Source organism: Ambystoma mexicanum, chromosome 3q (assembly GCF_040938575.1).
Source record: "Ambystoma mexicanum isolate Mex_15411 chromosome 3q, UKY_AmexF1_1, whole genome shotgun sequence".
NCBI lineage: Eukaryota > Metazoa > Chordata > Amphibia > Caudata > Ambystomatidae > Ambystoma > Ambystoma mexicanum.
This window is the reverse complement of record NC_090926.1, coordinates 757,020,607-757,038,013: the sequence shown is the minus strand read 5'-3', so window position 1 is coordinate 757,038,013 and position 17,407 is coordinate 757,020,607. Positions and strand designations below refer to the sequence as shown.

At 47.1% G+C, this 17,407-nt stretch overlaps 1 protein-coding gene across 1 annotated transcript in view; it reads left to right on the top strand.

Moving 5' to 3' along the window:
* TRIM47 (tripartite motif containing 47) overlaps positions 1-17,031 on the top strand; it is a 278,480-nt gene extending 261,449 nt beyond the window's left edge. The window contains exon 6 of the mRNA XM_069654743.1: positions 12,521-17,031. Coding sequence (XP_069510844.1) covers positions 12,521-13,110 — 590 coding nt within the window. The 3' untranslated portion in view covers positions 13,111-17,031. The remainder of the gene's footprint in view (positions 1-12,520) is intronic.
* The last annotated feature ends 376 nt before the right edge of the window (positions 17,032-17,407 follow it).

Below are 17,407 nucleotides of genomic sequence, written 5' to 3'. Positions count from 1 at the left end.
TCTGCTCTTCAGCGAGAACTTCTTCTCCCCTGACCGACGTCGAGCCTTGCTGCCACTGCCTGGAACAACTGCCACCGCTGGAGGATCCTTTCCACTTAAGGTACCGTGTTCCGCCTGGCTTCCCTTGCCACCGACTGTACGGGGTAGATTTAGCCCCCGGCTTTCGAACCTGGGAGTGCCTGGGACACCCTGGCTAAACTTTCTAAGCCACTCTACCCACTTTCTAACTCTTTGCAAGACTTTGAATCCCTAATAACAGTGTGATCTTGGGCACATTTTCGCTCCGGCTACTCTAAGAGTGGGCCCTGCCTAGTGACTTTTGCTCACCTGTGACTTTGTGCTTCTTTGAGCCTATTGCAAGTGTTCTGGATCTTAGAGTGGTGTGTTTAACCCATTTCTGTTTCTTTTTACCCCTTTCCCTAACCTAATAGAGTGTCATCTAACGTTAAACGCTCACCTCTGTTTTAATTATGTGGTGTTAACTTAGAGTTGTCTAGATAGGAGTAGGGGTTGAAACTGCTTTCATTATAACTGTGTTTGAAGTGTTTTTACTATATGTTGCTAGAGTGTTTTTAACTTATGTGTATTTTAAATAAATAACTATGTACTTTTGAAACCAAGCTCTGGTCAGTGTTTGCTTGTGCTATTGTGTCTGAGGACATATTGTGTATACTTTGCATACTGCCTAACTCTTCTTGAGAGAAGTCTGACTGCTCAGCCACAGCTACCAGGTAAATCTGGGTGGTACAGACTGCTACCAAAGGGGTTTACTGCTCTACCTGTAGTCTTAAATCTTTTGCAGTGTTCCCCAAGGGAACTGCACAGGTTTCTGCCTAACAGAGATCAGCAATATCAAGGGCGTGAGCTTGGATAGAACGTGCGTTTATAAGAGCACCTTTGAGCTTAGGGACCGTGGTAACGTTGTCTTGTTGAGTATTCGAGGTAGGAGTAAAAAGGTGTTGTGGTTTGTGAGGGCTGGAACTGCAGGTGTTGCCTGATGCAGGGCTGGTAGTGTGGTAAGACCAATGTGTGCATCTAGATGCTAATTTGTGGTTCCTGATTGATAAGGCACAAGGTAGGCTAGGTTGGGTAGTAGCAACTGAGGTAGCGTGGTGAGCCTGTATGCTGTCGTTAGAGGGATTGTAGGCTAGAGGTGTGGTGGGGCGCGAATCGTGGTAGCTAGTGCCGGTGGCTGTATTAATTGTTGCAGCGAGTGGGTACTGTGATACGAGGCGCAAGCGAGAACCAAGCCTCAAGTTTCTACTGAGAATTGTGCAGGGGTAGGTGTTGATGATATCATGGCAGGTATACCTGAAGGGCTGGCGAGAGACAGGAGAGGAGGGTGGGCTGGTTCTTGAGTTCAATCTGGTGTTTCTCATAGCAGTTGTACAAGGTTGGTTAGGTGTTGGTCTAGTAGTGAAGTGGCGTATCCAAAGTGCTGGATCATCCAGGTACGGATTCGCAGGTGTCATGGTGCTGAGCCACAAGGAAGGGGTGGTAGTTCCCATAAATGAGCTAGTGTAGGAGTCTTGGTTTGGATGAGGGTTGGGTTGGCTAGTCCAATATCTGCTGTATGTATACAGTAAGTGGAGGAGGGTTGATAAGCACCAATACATGATGTGGGTGTTGCTAGTACACAGGGTAGCAGGTGTGGTTAGTTAGTGACCAGAGGCACAACACACTAATCAATGTGGTCTGTAGGCGACCATAAGGCACAACACACTAATCAATGTGGTCTGTAGGCGACCATAAGGCACAACACACTAATCAATGTGGTCTGTAGGCGACCATAAGGCACAACCTTATGCAAAGTCTTACTAGGGATATGTTGCATTGCCGAGCTCATGGGTAGGAGGGTAGAGGTGGCAATAGTAGGCGCAGGGGGCTTCTTCTGCTCCTTGATGCTCCATTGTGCGAACAGGGGGCAAACAGGGGCCTTAGTACGGGCCTTCGTAGGCGGCCGCCGGCGTTTCCGCCTGCCGGCGGATATGGCCACTGCTAAATACAGCAGTAGCTTAGCAACGAGGCGCCAGCCTCGTTATGGTGCCGCGTCGCGCCCGGTATCGCAGGGTCAGGCAAAGATGGTCAGGGGGGCAATTTATGCGCTCCCCCGCTCTGTGGAGAGTGCAGCAAAGGTGCTTTGCGTAGGCCAAGGTGGATAAGGGCAAGGGCCTTACCAGGGCGAAGGAATCGTGTGAAGGGATGAGATGGACTGGAGGCCGTGCGTCCGCGTGCCTCGATCCCCGCTCCGACTTCTGATGCGAGGAGGAGGAGGGGCTCCTGCCCTCTCCTCAGGTAGCTGGTAGTGCGCAGACTGGGCTCACTCACTCACAACAGATGAATTGGTACAGTGTCGTTGTAAGGATAAGAAGCGACTTTTGAAAATGATTGGATTTGTAACAGAAATTAGCTGGCGATTTACAAGATATTTGACCATTTTTACAGGAATATAAAGCCTTACAATGTTCCACAGTCTTTTCTTATTAGGCACTGTTCCAAGAAATTAAGAGAATTCCTGATTCAAGTGAAGTTAAACTTGTTCGTTACTAAGGATGTCAAAGGCGTAGGGATAAAACTCCAAAGGAGGATCGGTTATGTCGATTTTGTAAGAGGCATAGGGAAACTCTGAAATACCTGCCAGTTGAATGTATTGTACTGTCTGAGTTCCGTTTATTAGATTTTTATGTTTTTTTAAAATAAAAAATGCTCTTTTTATCATGGGAAATTGCCTGGTGGTCACTTACTCATAGATCAAACTGATCGTTTGGCTATTGCAGCAATTCATTTTTTGAAAAGCATTTTGTGAGAAGACTGAATGACTTGCTCCAGATGAAATGGCTTCTTAAGATTTTATTTATTTTTTTAAATTTTTATTTATAGGCAGAAGTTCACAGCAAACACACATGTCAAAGCGCATTGTACAGTAAATGCATTAGTGATATATAACACAAGTGGAGAACAGGCAATGCATCAATCGGGGAAGACAGGAGCTGCAGGGAGCATAGTATACAAGAATGCATCTAAGAGACTGCTGTGGCAGAATCCTGTGCAGTTCCCTTGGGGAGCACTGCAAAAAGATTAAGACTACAGGAGTAAGCAGTAAACCCAATTGGTAGCAGTCTGTACCACCCAGATTTACCTGGTAGCTGTGGCTGAGCAGTCAGACTTCTCTCAAGAAGAGTAGGGCAGTATATAGAGTATACACAATAGGGCTAAAAACACAGTAGAGCAAACAAACACTGACCAGAGCTTTGTATAAAAAGTATATAATTATTTATTTAAAACACACTTTAGGCAATATATTAACACTCTAAATCACAAGCAAGTTAAAACACAGCCAGGTAAAGTATACACACCTCCCTTAATAACTATTAGACAAGTCAGAGTTAAAACACCACTATTTGTCAAAACAGATGTGATTGCGTAACCTAGATGGCACTCCAATAGTTAGGTTAAAGGGAGAGAAAAAGGCAGAGCATAGAAATAAAACTGGTCCCAACACTTTTAGGCAATCTCAGCAAGAGAAGAAGGCAGTATATACTGCAGAGCCAAAGTTCATAAGCCAGTCCCACTTTAAATGGAGCAAAGTGAAATGTGCCCAGGATCACACGGTTTAAAATGCACTAAAATTCTTTGCAAAATGTTCAAAAGCGGTTGGGGTGATTCAAGAAGGTAAAGTTAGCAGGTCTGGGGCCAACCCAGTTGGCAAGCCAAGGATTTAAGGGTCACCTTGGGCAAACCGAAGAAAGGGAGGCCAGGCAGGACACAGTACCTTAAACAGAGAGGAAGCTCCAGCGGTGGCAGTTGTTCCTGGCAGTGGTTGCAGTTTGTTGTTTCGACCAGGGGAAGAGAGGATTTCGTCGAGGAGGAAATTTGGAGTCGTTGCACTGCACAGGGATAAAATCAGCCGCTTCGATAAAAGGTGTGTTCCTTTTATTCGCGGTCAAAGTGGTGAAGCTTGGCTATCCGGCCGCCGGGGTGCTTGGCACGGGTGATTCGACCAAGAGACGAACTGGTTGGTCCCACCAGCTCAGAGGAAGACGACTCGTCCAGCAGAAGATCTTCTCTTGTCGTTGGGAAAGTGGTGAGTTTGTTGAAGCAGGGCTCCACCGGTGGTGTCGTCGTTGCAGATGGCTCAGCTTCTTCCCTCTTCTTCCCCCTTCGGATTCTTAGGTCCTGTGGCGACTTCTGAAGTTCCAGTACCAAAGTCCCTGCTTTTATGCAGAAAAAGCCCCATTCAACAGCCTAGCTGTCATTCAAACATGCTAAGTGCCGGGCAGCTCACTACTGGCCCAATCAGAACAGAGTGCGACTTGAGTTGCTAAGGCAACGCACTCCAGGGTGCCAATTCCCCTCCCGACCCTTCCTGTGGAACTGAGACAGAGTGGCACCATTTGGAGGGCTTCTGTGGAGAAGCCCGCAAAAAAGTGGAACAAAGGGCTCGACCTTGTTCAGAGTTACAGAGACGGACACGAACGCCATTTTAGAAAAGAGTTCTGGCAAAAAGACCCAACCGTGAATTTAATATTAAATAAATAAACCAGCGGTATCTTTAACATTGCACCAAAAAGTAGTGCGTTTAAAATCAATGGGAAAATCCCATAGAGAATATTCTGGTGGAATATTTTGCGTGGTAACGACTGCCACGAGCCAGAAACTCGACAAGAGGGGACTAGACAGTGCCCCCTTGAAAACAGACCCAGGGGCAATATAATTAACCCCTTCCAGTACTTCCACAATATGATGGTTTGTACTGGTTCTATTCACAATTTAGGACTAGTAAAGTCAATGGTGACTTTACATGCCCTGGGAGACAGTAGTCAGTCCCAGGGTATGGAGTCTATGGTTGCTGATCACTATTACACCCCTGTGTTACTGCACTGACGGTGCTGTGTAACACATCCACAAAAAAAACAGATGATACCCTATGGAGTAAAAGTCCCCATAGCCCAAAATCACACAAATAGTCAGAGACATATCTCAAATCATGCCTAAGAGTTGGAGTAAAAGAGTCTCACTCTTAGCAGGAGAAAAAAAAAATCCAGCAAAGCTGCTGGGGGACTCACTAGGTTTGGGAAATTAGCCTTATAAGAGAATTCTCCCTAACAGAGACCATGGGACAATTACCACCGGACACACTTTCGGATTGATTAATGAGATAACTGACCACATATTCTTGGGGCGAGAGTGTGCTGGGAGCATTGTGAGGTTTTCCTCCTCACAGGTGCGAGACCAGGTGAGTGCACTGAACCATTTCTGAAAAGTCGGGGGCAAGGGGCTTTTCCAACATTTTAGCAAGCATTTCTTGGCTACCATGCAGTTTATGTTTAGAATTTTTTTTTGTCGCCTTATGTCATCAGATTCCCACACTCCAAACAATACACCCAGCGGGCTAGGGTCAATCACCACACCCGTGATGTCAGTAAGGGCCCCCAAAATCCACTCTCAAACGTCCGCCAGTTTATGACATGTCCAAAACATGTGCAAGTGGTCTGCACCCTCCTCCTTGCAGCGAGCACATGTGTGCGTGTCAGTACGAGCGAATCTGGAAATTTCGCAAGGAGTGTACTACAGCCTGTTAAGCAGCTTAAACTGCATGAGGCGGTAGCAGAAGTTAAGGGATACCCTTTTGGTGTGGGAGCACATTTTCTTCCATAGATGGTCAGAGATCTCAAGACCCAGCTCATCCGCCCACTCAGTGCGTGCATGGAAGGGGCGGGTCGGGATCCCAGCCAACAGCAATTTGTACAGAGAGGAAACAATGCTGCGAGTGCCATTCGAGTTGGCACTCCAGGGGTATCGGAAGGTTCGTCAGGGAAAGTGGGCCACATAGCACGGAAAGCAGCGCAAAGTCTCTAATGCTGTAGCATTTCAAGCGCAGACCCGGTGTGGCCCTGTTTCCATGACTGTTGGTCAATAAACCTCCCGTCCGGGAAAAGGTCAGTTATTGCCTGATACCCCAGAGCCGCCCAGTGACGGGCAAGAGCTGCGTCATGTGTGGGTTCCAGCCCGGGAAATCTCCAAGCGGGAAGCCACTTGTAGTAGGGACACGAGTCGGCTGTTATGTTGAGGAGGCGGCCCCAGGCAAGCATGGTGTCCTCGACTGGGTCAAATAAGGAGTCAGGTGTGTAGTCACACTGGAATATCAGGGTCATGACGTTAGTCCCAGTCGCAGCCAGTGTTTCCAGCTTGACGCGTGGGCGGGTTAGAGAACTTGGGTACCAGTACGTAGCGTATTGGGCCTGTGCAGCTATCCAGTACAGCATAAGATACGGTGCTGTTAAGCCTCCTCTCTCATATGGGAGCACCAAGTCAAGCCATTTCTTACGGACTGCGCCCGAATGCCAAATGAACTGTGCACAAGCTTTATGCAAGGTCATGAAATATTGTTTCCCAGGCCAGATAGGTATGTTGCAGAAGACATACAACAGCTTAGGGACCAAAATCATTTTGATAAGGGAGAGTTTCACGGCAAGTGACAACGGAAGGGAGCGCCATCTGTCCATCTTTGACTCAGCAAGTCGGGCAACAGCTACATAGTTATCTGCCAAAAGAGTGGACCTAGAGAGGGACACCTGGACCAATAAGTATCTGATACCGCCGGTGGACCAGCAAAGTGGATATTCAGAGACCGGTTGTGAGGTACCGGCGTTGAGTGTAAACATTTCCGATTTGGAGTAATTGATTGTAAAGCCTGAGCAGGTGCCAATGCGTGTGATATCCCGCAGGATGGGGTCAAGATGGGTAGTGGGATCCCTGACGTATAATAGCATAATAGCACATCATCGGCGTAAAGGGATATTATTTCAGGGGTATACGTCAACCGAACCCCTCTGTGGGTATGTTGTGCTCTAACATGGTCTGCCATAGGCTCTATAACAAGTGTGAAGAGTATCGGAGAGAACGGGCAACCTTGGCGGGTAACCCTAAAAAGTGTGAACATCGCAGAGGTTAAAGAGTTGACCCGCACCCTGGCCACCAGGTCAGTGTTCAACAGTTTAATGTAACCAATCAAATTGGGACCAATACCAATAGTCTCCAGAACAGCCACATATATTTCCACAAGACCATATCAAATGCCTTCAGGGCATCAAGTGTTACAGCGATGGAATTAGAGTCCTGGTCAATTCTGGCCATTACATTAAAAAGCCGCCAGATATTATGGGAAGTGGAGCTCCCCGGGACAAATCCTGCCTGGTCTTCATGTACTAAATGAGTCATGAACGGAAGGAAGTGGTTGGCTATCACTTTAGCAAACATCTTGGTGTCGATGTTCATAAGTGAAAGAGGCCTGTATGAGCCACATTCATCACTTGGCTTGCCCGGTTTGTGCAGCACTGTAATGAAGGCCTCGCACAGAGAGGGGTGAAGGCGGCGAGGCAAAGTGATATATCCCAAACCTCCAGAAGTTTGGGAGCAAGAATAGCGACATGTTCCTGGTAAAACTCACGAGTGAGCCCATCGGCGCCGGGGGCCCTACCCTTCGGGAGGTTGGAGATTGCCTCAACCAATTCCTAAGATCGGGGAATCGAGTTGATCCCTGGTAGAGTCGGAGATGAGTGTCATGGGGATCTGGGCGAGGAGGTCTCTCATGTGTTGCTCATTATGCTCTGGGGGCAATGCGTAGGGATTAGCGTAGAAATCAGCAAAAATCGCCAGTATTCGCTTGTCTGACCATTGTGGTGCACCCTGGACGTCCTTATTGGACGCAATCTGGGTCTGACCCCACTCCCCTCTCGTTAGCCTGGCTAGTGTTTTCCCAGGTCTGTCAGCCTCCCTGTACCTACGTGTCGCCTGTGGGCGACTGAAATAGCAGACCTCCTTGGCGGCATGCGCCTCAAAGACACCAAGTTCCTCATTGATTTGCGCAAGTTTAGCATGGTCGACCGCGGTGGTGCAGTCCCGCTCCAGATCACGGACCTTGAACGAGTAAGGTAATTTCTTATAGTTTTGGAGATGGACATTCCCCTAATATATACCTTGAATGCGCCCCATTGGATGCGAGCAGTATTGGCCTCTAAGGAGTTACATTCAAAGAAGGTCACGATGTCCGCCAGTATATCAGCCTTAAATACTATGTCAAGGAGAGCAGCGGATTTGAAACACCAGGTGCTACAGGTAGGAACCGGCGATCCAAGCTCCACAGACAGGTTAACAGGTGCGTGGTCAAACAATGTACAAGCTAGAATCTGAGCCTCACAAACCTTGCCAATAAGGCCATTGGACAACAAGAAAAGATCAATTCTGGATGAACTATCGTGCACGGTCGAGTAATAAGTGTATTCACGAAGGTGGAGATAGAGAGCCCTCCAGAAGTCACGGACGTCGAGTGCAGCAGTATGTGTGTGCAGTTTGCGTGCCACTCGTGATAATACCCTGGGTGCCAAACCTGTTCTATCTAAGTCGACATCGAGTACAAGGTTCATATCACGCCCCCAGATTATCTGGTCCCCCACATAGCCCAGTAGGATTGTGGCCACAGTATCGAAGAAATCAGGGGTGTTCACGTTAGGGGCGTAGGTATTCACCAGGAGGTATTCCCTGTCCACCAGCATGCAATGTAGTTTGACGTACCTACCATTGGGGTCAACGTAGCTCTTTAGGAGAGTACATTTAAAAGATTTGCGGACCAATGTCAATACACCCCTGGCTTCTGTGGAGTAAGTTCTGTAGAACCTGTTAGGTCCCAGGATGGTGCCATAGTAGTCGCCAGGTGAGCCCGAGCATGCGTTTCTTGCAACATAAGTATTTTAATACCATGTCTCTAGGCGTAAGCAATAATTTTGTGGGACTTGGTGTAATTACCCAAGCCCCGGCCATTCCAGGACATTAACCCAGTGGGCATCTCTTAAGCCTAGGGTACATCCCAGCACTTGTGACCCACTATGCATCTCCAGCTAGCGTCATTCCCATTATGTAACTCTTTAACAATGTGAAATGCTGCTTCACCACTGCCATTTTTTATAAATTCAATCCAACCACAACCCCCCCCCTCACGGCCCAACAACAACTGGCAGTGCCCTCATCCACCCCCACCCATCCACCGCCCCCAGCCAGATGTCGGCGGACCCACCCCAACTCGGTCCAGCAACTCTGTGGGCCCAACAGGAGCCAACAATGAAGAACTCCTCTAAATTGGCCGCAGCAACCGCAGTGGGACGCGCTGTTGCCGTGCAGTCAACAAAGCAGGAGCAATAAAGTACCAAATCGGTACATGAGCCGGCGGTGTACATAACAATCACAAATTTTCATTTTACCAGTATATGCAGCAAGGAGAAACGCCAATAAAGCATGGGTAACCTTAGTTTGTCAGTTCCAAACAGTATATGAACAAGCGGTCTAACCACAGGCACCAGCATAAACCTGTGTCACATGAAACCTAATGGAGTAATGATCAGGAAGTGACAGAGCAGAAGCAGATGGCAAGGTGTACTACAACTCACAAGAACCAAGCAATTTGCCATAGGAGAGCCGGTATGGCAAACAATACCATCATTGCGTTAGTGAACGAGTATCAATGGACAAACATGGGTAATACAGAGACAGGCAGGCCATTACTGAGTCATTATCCATGAGGTCCTCAGCAGGATTATGAAGCGGTATCTGTGCCTCTATGAACTTCACTGCCTCCTTGGGGACAGTGAAAAAGTACAGTTTTTCTTTATAGGTGAACTTGAGTCGCGCCAGGAACAGTATTGCATAGGAGATATTGCGCTCTCTTAACAGCTTTTTAACACCAAGGAACTGGCGCCTTTCGCGTTGCACTCCTACAGAGAAGTCGGGGAAGATCCTGATCGTGTGGGAGCCAAGGCACAGTTCACCCTTTTCGCACGCCAAGCGGAGGATATGATCCCTGTCCCTGTAATTGAGAATCCTAGCGATGACAGGCCTGGGGAAGTCTCCAGGTTTAGGCCGTGGGGATAAAGCCTGGTGGGCTCGCTCAATAGTGAAAAATGGGGACAGATCGGGATTGTCAAGTAGCTCCTTAAGCAGATTTTCAAATGCCAGCTCCATGCGGCCCTTAAGAGCGTTCTCCGGGACCCCATTGATCTGCACGTTATTCCTGTAAGATCAGGACTCCAAATCATCACATTTTCCCTCACTGCCTTCATGTCACGGTCAGAGACGCCACTGTATGCTGAAGGGTGTGTAATCCGTCCTCATTGGCGCCAATTCTGGTTTCTGCGTCTGTGATCCTGGTCCCGGCCTGGTCAACTCGCACCTTAAGTGAAGCAACATTGGTATTGATGTCCTCCAGCTTTTCGTGGAAGGAGGCGAAGTTTTTTGCCATGGATTCCATCATCGCGGTAAAATCGGGGGTCGGCGAACCCGGGCGCGAATCATGGTCTTCCTGGTTGGATGATGCCTGTCCTGGCTCTGGCCTAGGTGCTGCTTTAGCGAACATATCCATGGCCCCTACTTTGTTAGCACCACAGGACCGGTTAGACATCTTCTGTGCAGTGGAAAGCGTGGTGGTGCACAGATAGGTGGTGTCTGGAAGTGGTATGAGAAACAGTAGCCCAACCCTGAACAGTTTGCGCCCTGCAAGCATTACAGGGGATGATGAGGAATCGGGATGAAGGCATAGGAGGGCAGCAGTGACGTGGCCGTTGGGGTCAGCAATACAGAATGCAGGTAGGAGATTTGATGTGGCAAAACAGCTAGATCAACTATCCAACGCCGCGCATGGAAGAGCAGGGATGAAGCAGGCCGCAGCTATTGGAATGAAGTAGGCTGTCGTGGCAGGAAGGAGATATGTGTGCCACCAGTTCACCACATCAGGAACTTGATTATTAGAAGTGTAGTTGGCAAGCGTCCAGGCAGCCTAGCATGGAGGCCCTAGACCACAGTAGGATTGAGTAGGAGAGCAAGAGTAACATGTTGCAAGTGATTTCCAGCTTGTACAGCAATATAATAAGAGAGCAACAAAAGGACGTGATCCGGCCAAGTACGAGGCAGTACGGTTGGGTTCTGTAAAACCAAATTAAGATCTAACATAACATCTGGAAGATGCCCTTGTGCATGGGTGGGATCCGAAGAGCACTGCACAAAGCCAGATGTGTCTAGAAAGTCACGGAGGTCCAGGGCAAGGGGAATCCCACTCACAGTCCAGATCACATAAAGGAGCCAGATATTACGTGGGAGGCGGGCAAGGTTCGTGCAGCAGCCCGCATGTGGAGTAAGGACACTGCGCAGCAAGGCGCAAGGAGCGCCGTAGGGGACCAGAGAAGTTACCAGGGGGCAGCAAGGGCCAGCGCAGGGCCGGTGCACAGGCACCCATAGCACGCAGAGATGGTCTCCCCCCAGCTGCTCACCTGCGCCAAAGATGAGTCAGTTCCAGCCGGGACCCAGGGAGCGACCACAGGGCTCCTGATGTGCACGTATAGAGGGCTCGGTTACAGGATACCATAACAGCTGCAAGCATGGAGGTATGCCCCCCAGGGGCAATGGTTGCCAGATAAAAGTCTGATGAGGACCGAGGATCAGCACAACAATATGGGCGTTCTGCCCCCTCATGGACCACTCAGCTCAAGGCTCCGGGGGTCACCAGTGCCGCGGGTGCCGCAAGGGCCGGGCCCACAGCTCCAGACGAATCGTCAAATGTAGGACGGTGTCAGCCGTGGGGTGCCCGCCCTCAGGGCGGTAGATCTGCAGCAGCCGCAATGTTGGCGGGGGACAGTCCCTCCACGCCACTCCCACGGTGACTATGATTACAACGGTGATCGGGCAGGATGGTTTTGAGTCGGGTCGAACCGACATGGCCCCCAGCAGGTTGCGGGACATCGCAGGCACCGAACCCAGCTTGCAGCAGCGCCGAAGTAGGAATCCCACACTGGTCAGAAGAGCGGGCCGACAGCAGGTCCTCTCACACAGCAAAGCCTCTGACAGCCGTAGCAGGGCACCAGGGGTCTGATTTCGCCCAGGATTGGGGGCAGCTACCCCTCCAAGTTTCCGCTGCACACAGTGGCAGGATCAGTCGACAAACGATGAGAAGAACCGCCAATGTAGCCGGATTGGTGTTGATCTCGCACAGAGCTCTGGAGCTAGGCAGCCATTTTCCAGGCTGCTCAACAGCGCCCCCGGCTTCTTAAGATTTTTTTATGTTTTTATGATGTTTTATCCGTAATGTTGTTGTGATGAATGATCTGTTTTATAATCATATGAATTATATGTTTTTCTGCTTTTTTACTGTAATCAGATTATGGCTTCACACTTTTATAATGTACTTATTGAAAATGGTTTCATCTGTTTATTTAAATACATAAACATTTTTTTTAAATAATGGTACCAAATGTTAAACGAAAAAACAGACTGACCTAGCTAATGGGGAATGAAACTTCATGGAAATGAATTCCTATGTGGGCGCCACATGTTTAGTCATTTTTTAATACAAAGCCCAACACTGTCGCTCTTTGTGTCCAATCTCATCTTTCTTACTTCCTGTTACCCTTCCATTTCTAGTGACAGGCATTTACCACTACTGATTCTGACCTTTTGACTTCTTCTCTTGCCTCTTTAGATGCCCACGAGCTCACCCTAGACCAGACCACGGCACACAGGAACCTCTGCCTGATGGCTGGCAACAGGAAAGTGATTTGCAAGTTGCAGCCCCAGGCCTACCCTGATTGTCCCGAAAGGTTTGAACACTTCACGCAGGTTCTCTGCCAGCAGCAGTTTAGTGGTGGCCGGCATTATTGGGAGGTGCAGCTTTCAGGGAACCGTGTGGCGCTGGGCGTCTCCTACCAGACCATCCCCCGGAAGGGTCACCAGAGCTGTTGCTTGGTGGGCAGGAATGCGCATTCCTGGTGCCTTGAGTGGAATAGTGCCCGCTGCTCAGCCTGGCACAACAACCAGAAGAGCCTGATTCCAAAGAGTCACCATGACCGGCTGGGTGTATTTTTGGATTACCAGACAGGCACGCTGTCCTTCCACGAGGTCTGTGACGCAATGCCTCTTATCCACAGTTTCCAGGCGACCTTCAGCCAGCCTCTTTGCCCTATCTTCTTCATCAGCTGGAATTCCTTTGCCACCATTGGTGGGGACATAATAGTGCCGAAACCAGAGACGCGTCAGAGGATGTTCACACGTCAAGCTTCTGCCGAGTTCTAAGCAAGAAAAGTAAAAGGAGTTGCCTTGCAGCAGGAACAGGGCTTTGACACTGGAGGAACTCTTTTATTCTCCCCCACAGTGATTTAGACACACAAGAAGACCTGATGGGCATCCAGGCTTGATTAACTCCGATCGGATGGGATTCACCAAGAACAACTCCTATAGTATTACTGTCATGAAATAACCTGCCAGCAGTATACAACACTGATATGAAGGTCCACATGTGCTGTCAAGAGTATGGCTATTACAAATGGCTTTCATTCTTCACATGTTTGTAGTTTTTTACCAATTCAGGATTGATCACTGTGTGGAGAAATGGTATCTGTTGGCTAATAGCATGTGACAGCTGGTACACTGCATATATCTTCTACAAACAAACTTATCAATTGTGGGTTTAGTATACTCTATATTTGTGGTTTTCACTATAATGAATACATGTTCCTAAACTTCATCTGTATGAATTATTGCTCTTTAATATTTCTGGATCTCTCCCATACTCAAAGAATGAGACTCTGCTCCTGCACACTACAAGACAGCTCTATAGATACATGCACATGCAACCCCCTCTGTCTGCGGCATCTGCACAGCCATCTCTATTTTCATCTCTTTCTTTTCAACTTTAAACATTGTATGCTCTGAGTTCTTGAGGTTATGTACTTGAGATTATGTATGACGTCTGAGCAGTGCACTCTGAACATGTTAGGAATGGCAAGGAAGCAAGTAAAGCTTGCTTATCATATCAACGGGAGTTCTGGCTGCTTCAAGTGCCCTATGAAAGATGAAAAAATGGCTTCCAGTGGTTTCAAGGTGAGCCAGCTAATGGACGTGATCTTGCTTCAGTACGGACATAACTTCAGGATAACATATTTTCAATCAATCAAATGTTGGACTCTTGCAAAGTTTAATCGTCCAATACCCAAATTGAAAAGTTCTGTTCCCATGTCTCAGGGGCGGGGAAGCACATAGGGACATTCTAAGACAATATACCAAACTTGGATTGATCAGTGTTAATCCTAAAGCAGTATTCATTGGTAGTCAAGGTTAATAAAGGTGAACTAGAGAACAGGTCCAGGAGGAACAAGATATGCACTCTTGGCATATCTGAGTCAGCCACCAAAGGCACAATGAAGGCATATCTTGAAAAAATTAATCCTGAGATACAGGAGGCTCAGTCCTTTCGTAGGTTGAACAGGCTCACAGGTTATTTAGCACTGGGACCAGCACTACTGAACTTCCCACTATGATCCTTTCTATTCTTAGTTTCCCATAGGAAGGGTATCGCAGTCCACGTTTATGTTTTTCGTTAAGCTACTATAACACCAAGCATGTTGTCAGAGTATTTACCATCAGAAGCATCTTTGTACGATTTCTACTCTCCCGGGGCATACGACAGAAATGTCCTCCTTCACCTCTTGTACTTGCTTTTGCTATTGGACAGCTCCTATGTATACTAAGGAATTATTATGCAGATTGGGGGCTATTAATTTACAAACAGATGGTCATTTCACCCATTTATGCAATTGATAAGATCATCTACTTCAGGAATCCTGCAGCAAAATTCCCCTTTGAGATGGATGAAGTGCACGGCTTTATTAAACATTTCGACCTATGCATCAGTTGGAGTAAATCTGATCTATTTTCCCTATTAGAATTTGCAAAGAGAGGGAACATATGGGTTTTTGGTGGCCTCCAGGCTCTTTCAGCTATTGGATGACCAATACACATTCTGTTTTCTGACCCATATCAGTCTGCTTTCAGCACTCAAAAAGAGATGCATAAATGGATGGATTCTGCTATGGATCTCTTCACTGGGTAGGGTATCTGTCAGAGAAATGATCATTTTGTTTCTAAATGTTTACATCTGTTTATTAACATTCTCATCAGACTTCCTGGGTCCTTATTGATCCTGGGGTCCCACTGTAATCTTCTCTCAATATTACTTTGCTCCCAAGGGCTCCACTGCAATTCTGCTTGTAGGTTTACCTGCAGGGATTTTCCCCAAGAACAATTTTACTAAACAGTTGACTCTCTACAAATTATGTTATGATTCAGCATTCCTGATGTCCGCTGCTAGGAACACCAGCCCATTCAAGGGTGCTTCAGGGCAACTCTTTACAATTAACCTACCAGAAGAGCAACACTACCATTAGGTTGGCACGGGCAGACCAGGTGGATACCCAAATGCCTATTGAGGTCTCCACTGCCAGCTCCCCACACTATCATGCTCATTTTCTACTTTGCAACACACAATATGCATACAAGCTAAGCCATCCACACAGGACTACTGAATAACTCACGCAATAGACATCAAACATCAGAATGTTATATCTCTTCAACCAACGCTTATATCACAGTGCGACCAGCATACTCAAACTATGGGCATAAAAGACGCCCGCTGAACATGATATGCTCAAGTTCCCTTGGTAGAGAACAACTATAAACCGATTGGCACACAGAGCTCAGGGTACATTTGATCTGCATGCAACAACACAACACCAAAGCTATTTTTTTATTTTCTCTCCCCCCCCCCCCATTGACTTTACCCATCCTTCTGCCTTTCATGTACCAGAGCACCTGGTGACCATGCAAATGGCAGAGGAGCACCTTGTAAAACCCAGGAACATCACATTACCTCTGCAAACAAATCTAAATAGCAAAGATACCACTTGTTAAGTTAGCCCCCAGTCAAGAGGGACATTCTGACTTCACCATATGGGTTAGGAGTTCTTCGAGTCCCTGACCTTGAAGCATATTATCTGATCACACAACTCCATCATGTAATAACATTAGGCTTGGAAAGATAGCCTCTGCCCACTAAAACATTGTAACTTCTTTAGTGGGGTGTACACCCATTGGACAAAGTGAGATCAATGAAGTGGATTAAACCATGTAGGCATGCTTTGAAATTCATGTTTAATTTGTTAATCCTGCCTCTTAATCACTGAAACTTTTTCCTGGTAGGGTTTAGGGTTGAAGGTTACAGATAATGGCACATCTTAACTCCTTTATTATAGACTTAGGAGGGAATGCTAGAAGAAAAGACAAGACTCCTGATGAGTGATATAGTGAATTTTGTGGTTCGGGATAAATATATATCTCTAAGACGGTCTCCCTCATGGATACACTGATGATGGCTGGCAGAACACGGGCAACAATCGGTGCTGTCTGCAGAGGCAAGGCTGTTCTGGATTCAACTCTGGAAGATTCTGGAGGGTGATGTTTTCCACACATGTGTTCCCAAACATGCCTGATGTCCCCGAACCAGCGTCATTCTTTTTCACTTTAAATTATTTTATTAGAGGTACTACACCCCACTTAAAATCCAGATGTATGATATTGTAAAGTCTGCCACTAGCCCCAGATGGAAGCAAAGGGATCCAGACTTTGCACACCTAGCCTGCCACTGCGCTGAGGTGGCAATGTTTGCTTACAGGTCACATCAGGGCTTTTGGAGATCACTGAAATAGTGATTGAATTAGATCTGAAGATTTGTCTACTTGGTGATACATTTTTATTTTGAGGAATCTGTTAAGAAACTCGATGGAACACCCGTTTTCTTTGTTAAAAAACATTGCAGGCTCCTGGATGAGGTCTTCCTCCCCTAAACATAGGTGACTGGTTCAAAGAATCAGAAGGGTTCCCAAGGAAATTAGTTACTTCAGAGAGAATCGCTTTCAGCACATTTGAGACGCGAGGATAACATTTGTAATAATGAAAAGCACACCCTTGTCTCTGATGCACACAGTTCTGACCATGTCTGCATAACCTGATGCGTGCAATTGTATTTCATTCTTTAATAAAGTATACTGTCTGCTATGTTATATGTAGATGCTGTTCCCTTGCATCTTTCAGATGTATTGTTATGTGTGATGCATATTTTGTTGCTGTTCAGAAAAGTCAATAAACATTTAGTAATTGCTAGCCAGTGAGTTCCTTCCTAGGCTCTTTAGGCAGAGGAAGCACTGAGCCCCATAAAGCACTATCTTTAACAGACCAATGCAAGCTTACAGCGACAATTCTCCAAGCAACACTGGCCTTATTCTATTGTTTTGGTTACCTCTCAATATAGGACAGATAGCCTGCATGAATGACCCTTTCATGATGCTACATAGCTACAGGGTTCTTTTGATGTTGGCCATAAAACTTTTCATTGTACTATTGGCCTATGGTCATAGTGGGGTAATCTTTCTATAGTGAAATCCTAAATACTCAGCAAACAGGGTAAACTCATGTCCACTAAATGGAGGACCATTGTCGGATTTTATGACTGTTGGAATACCATAGTCCTCAAACATTT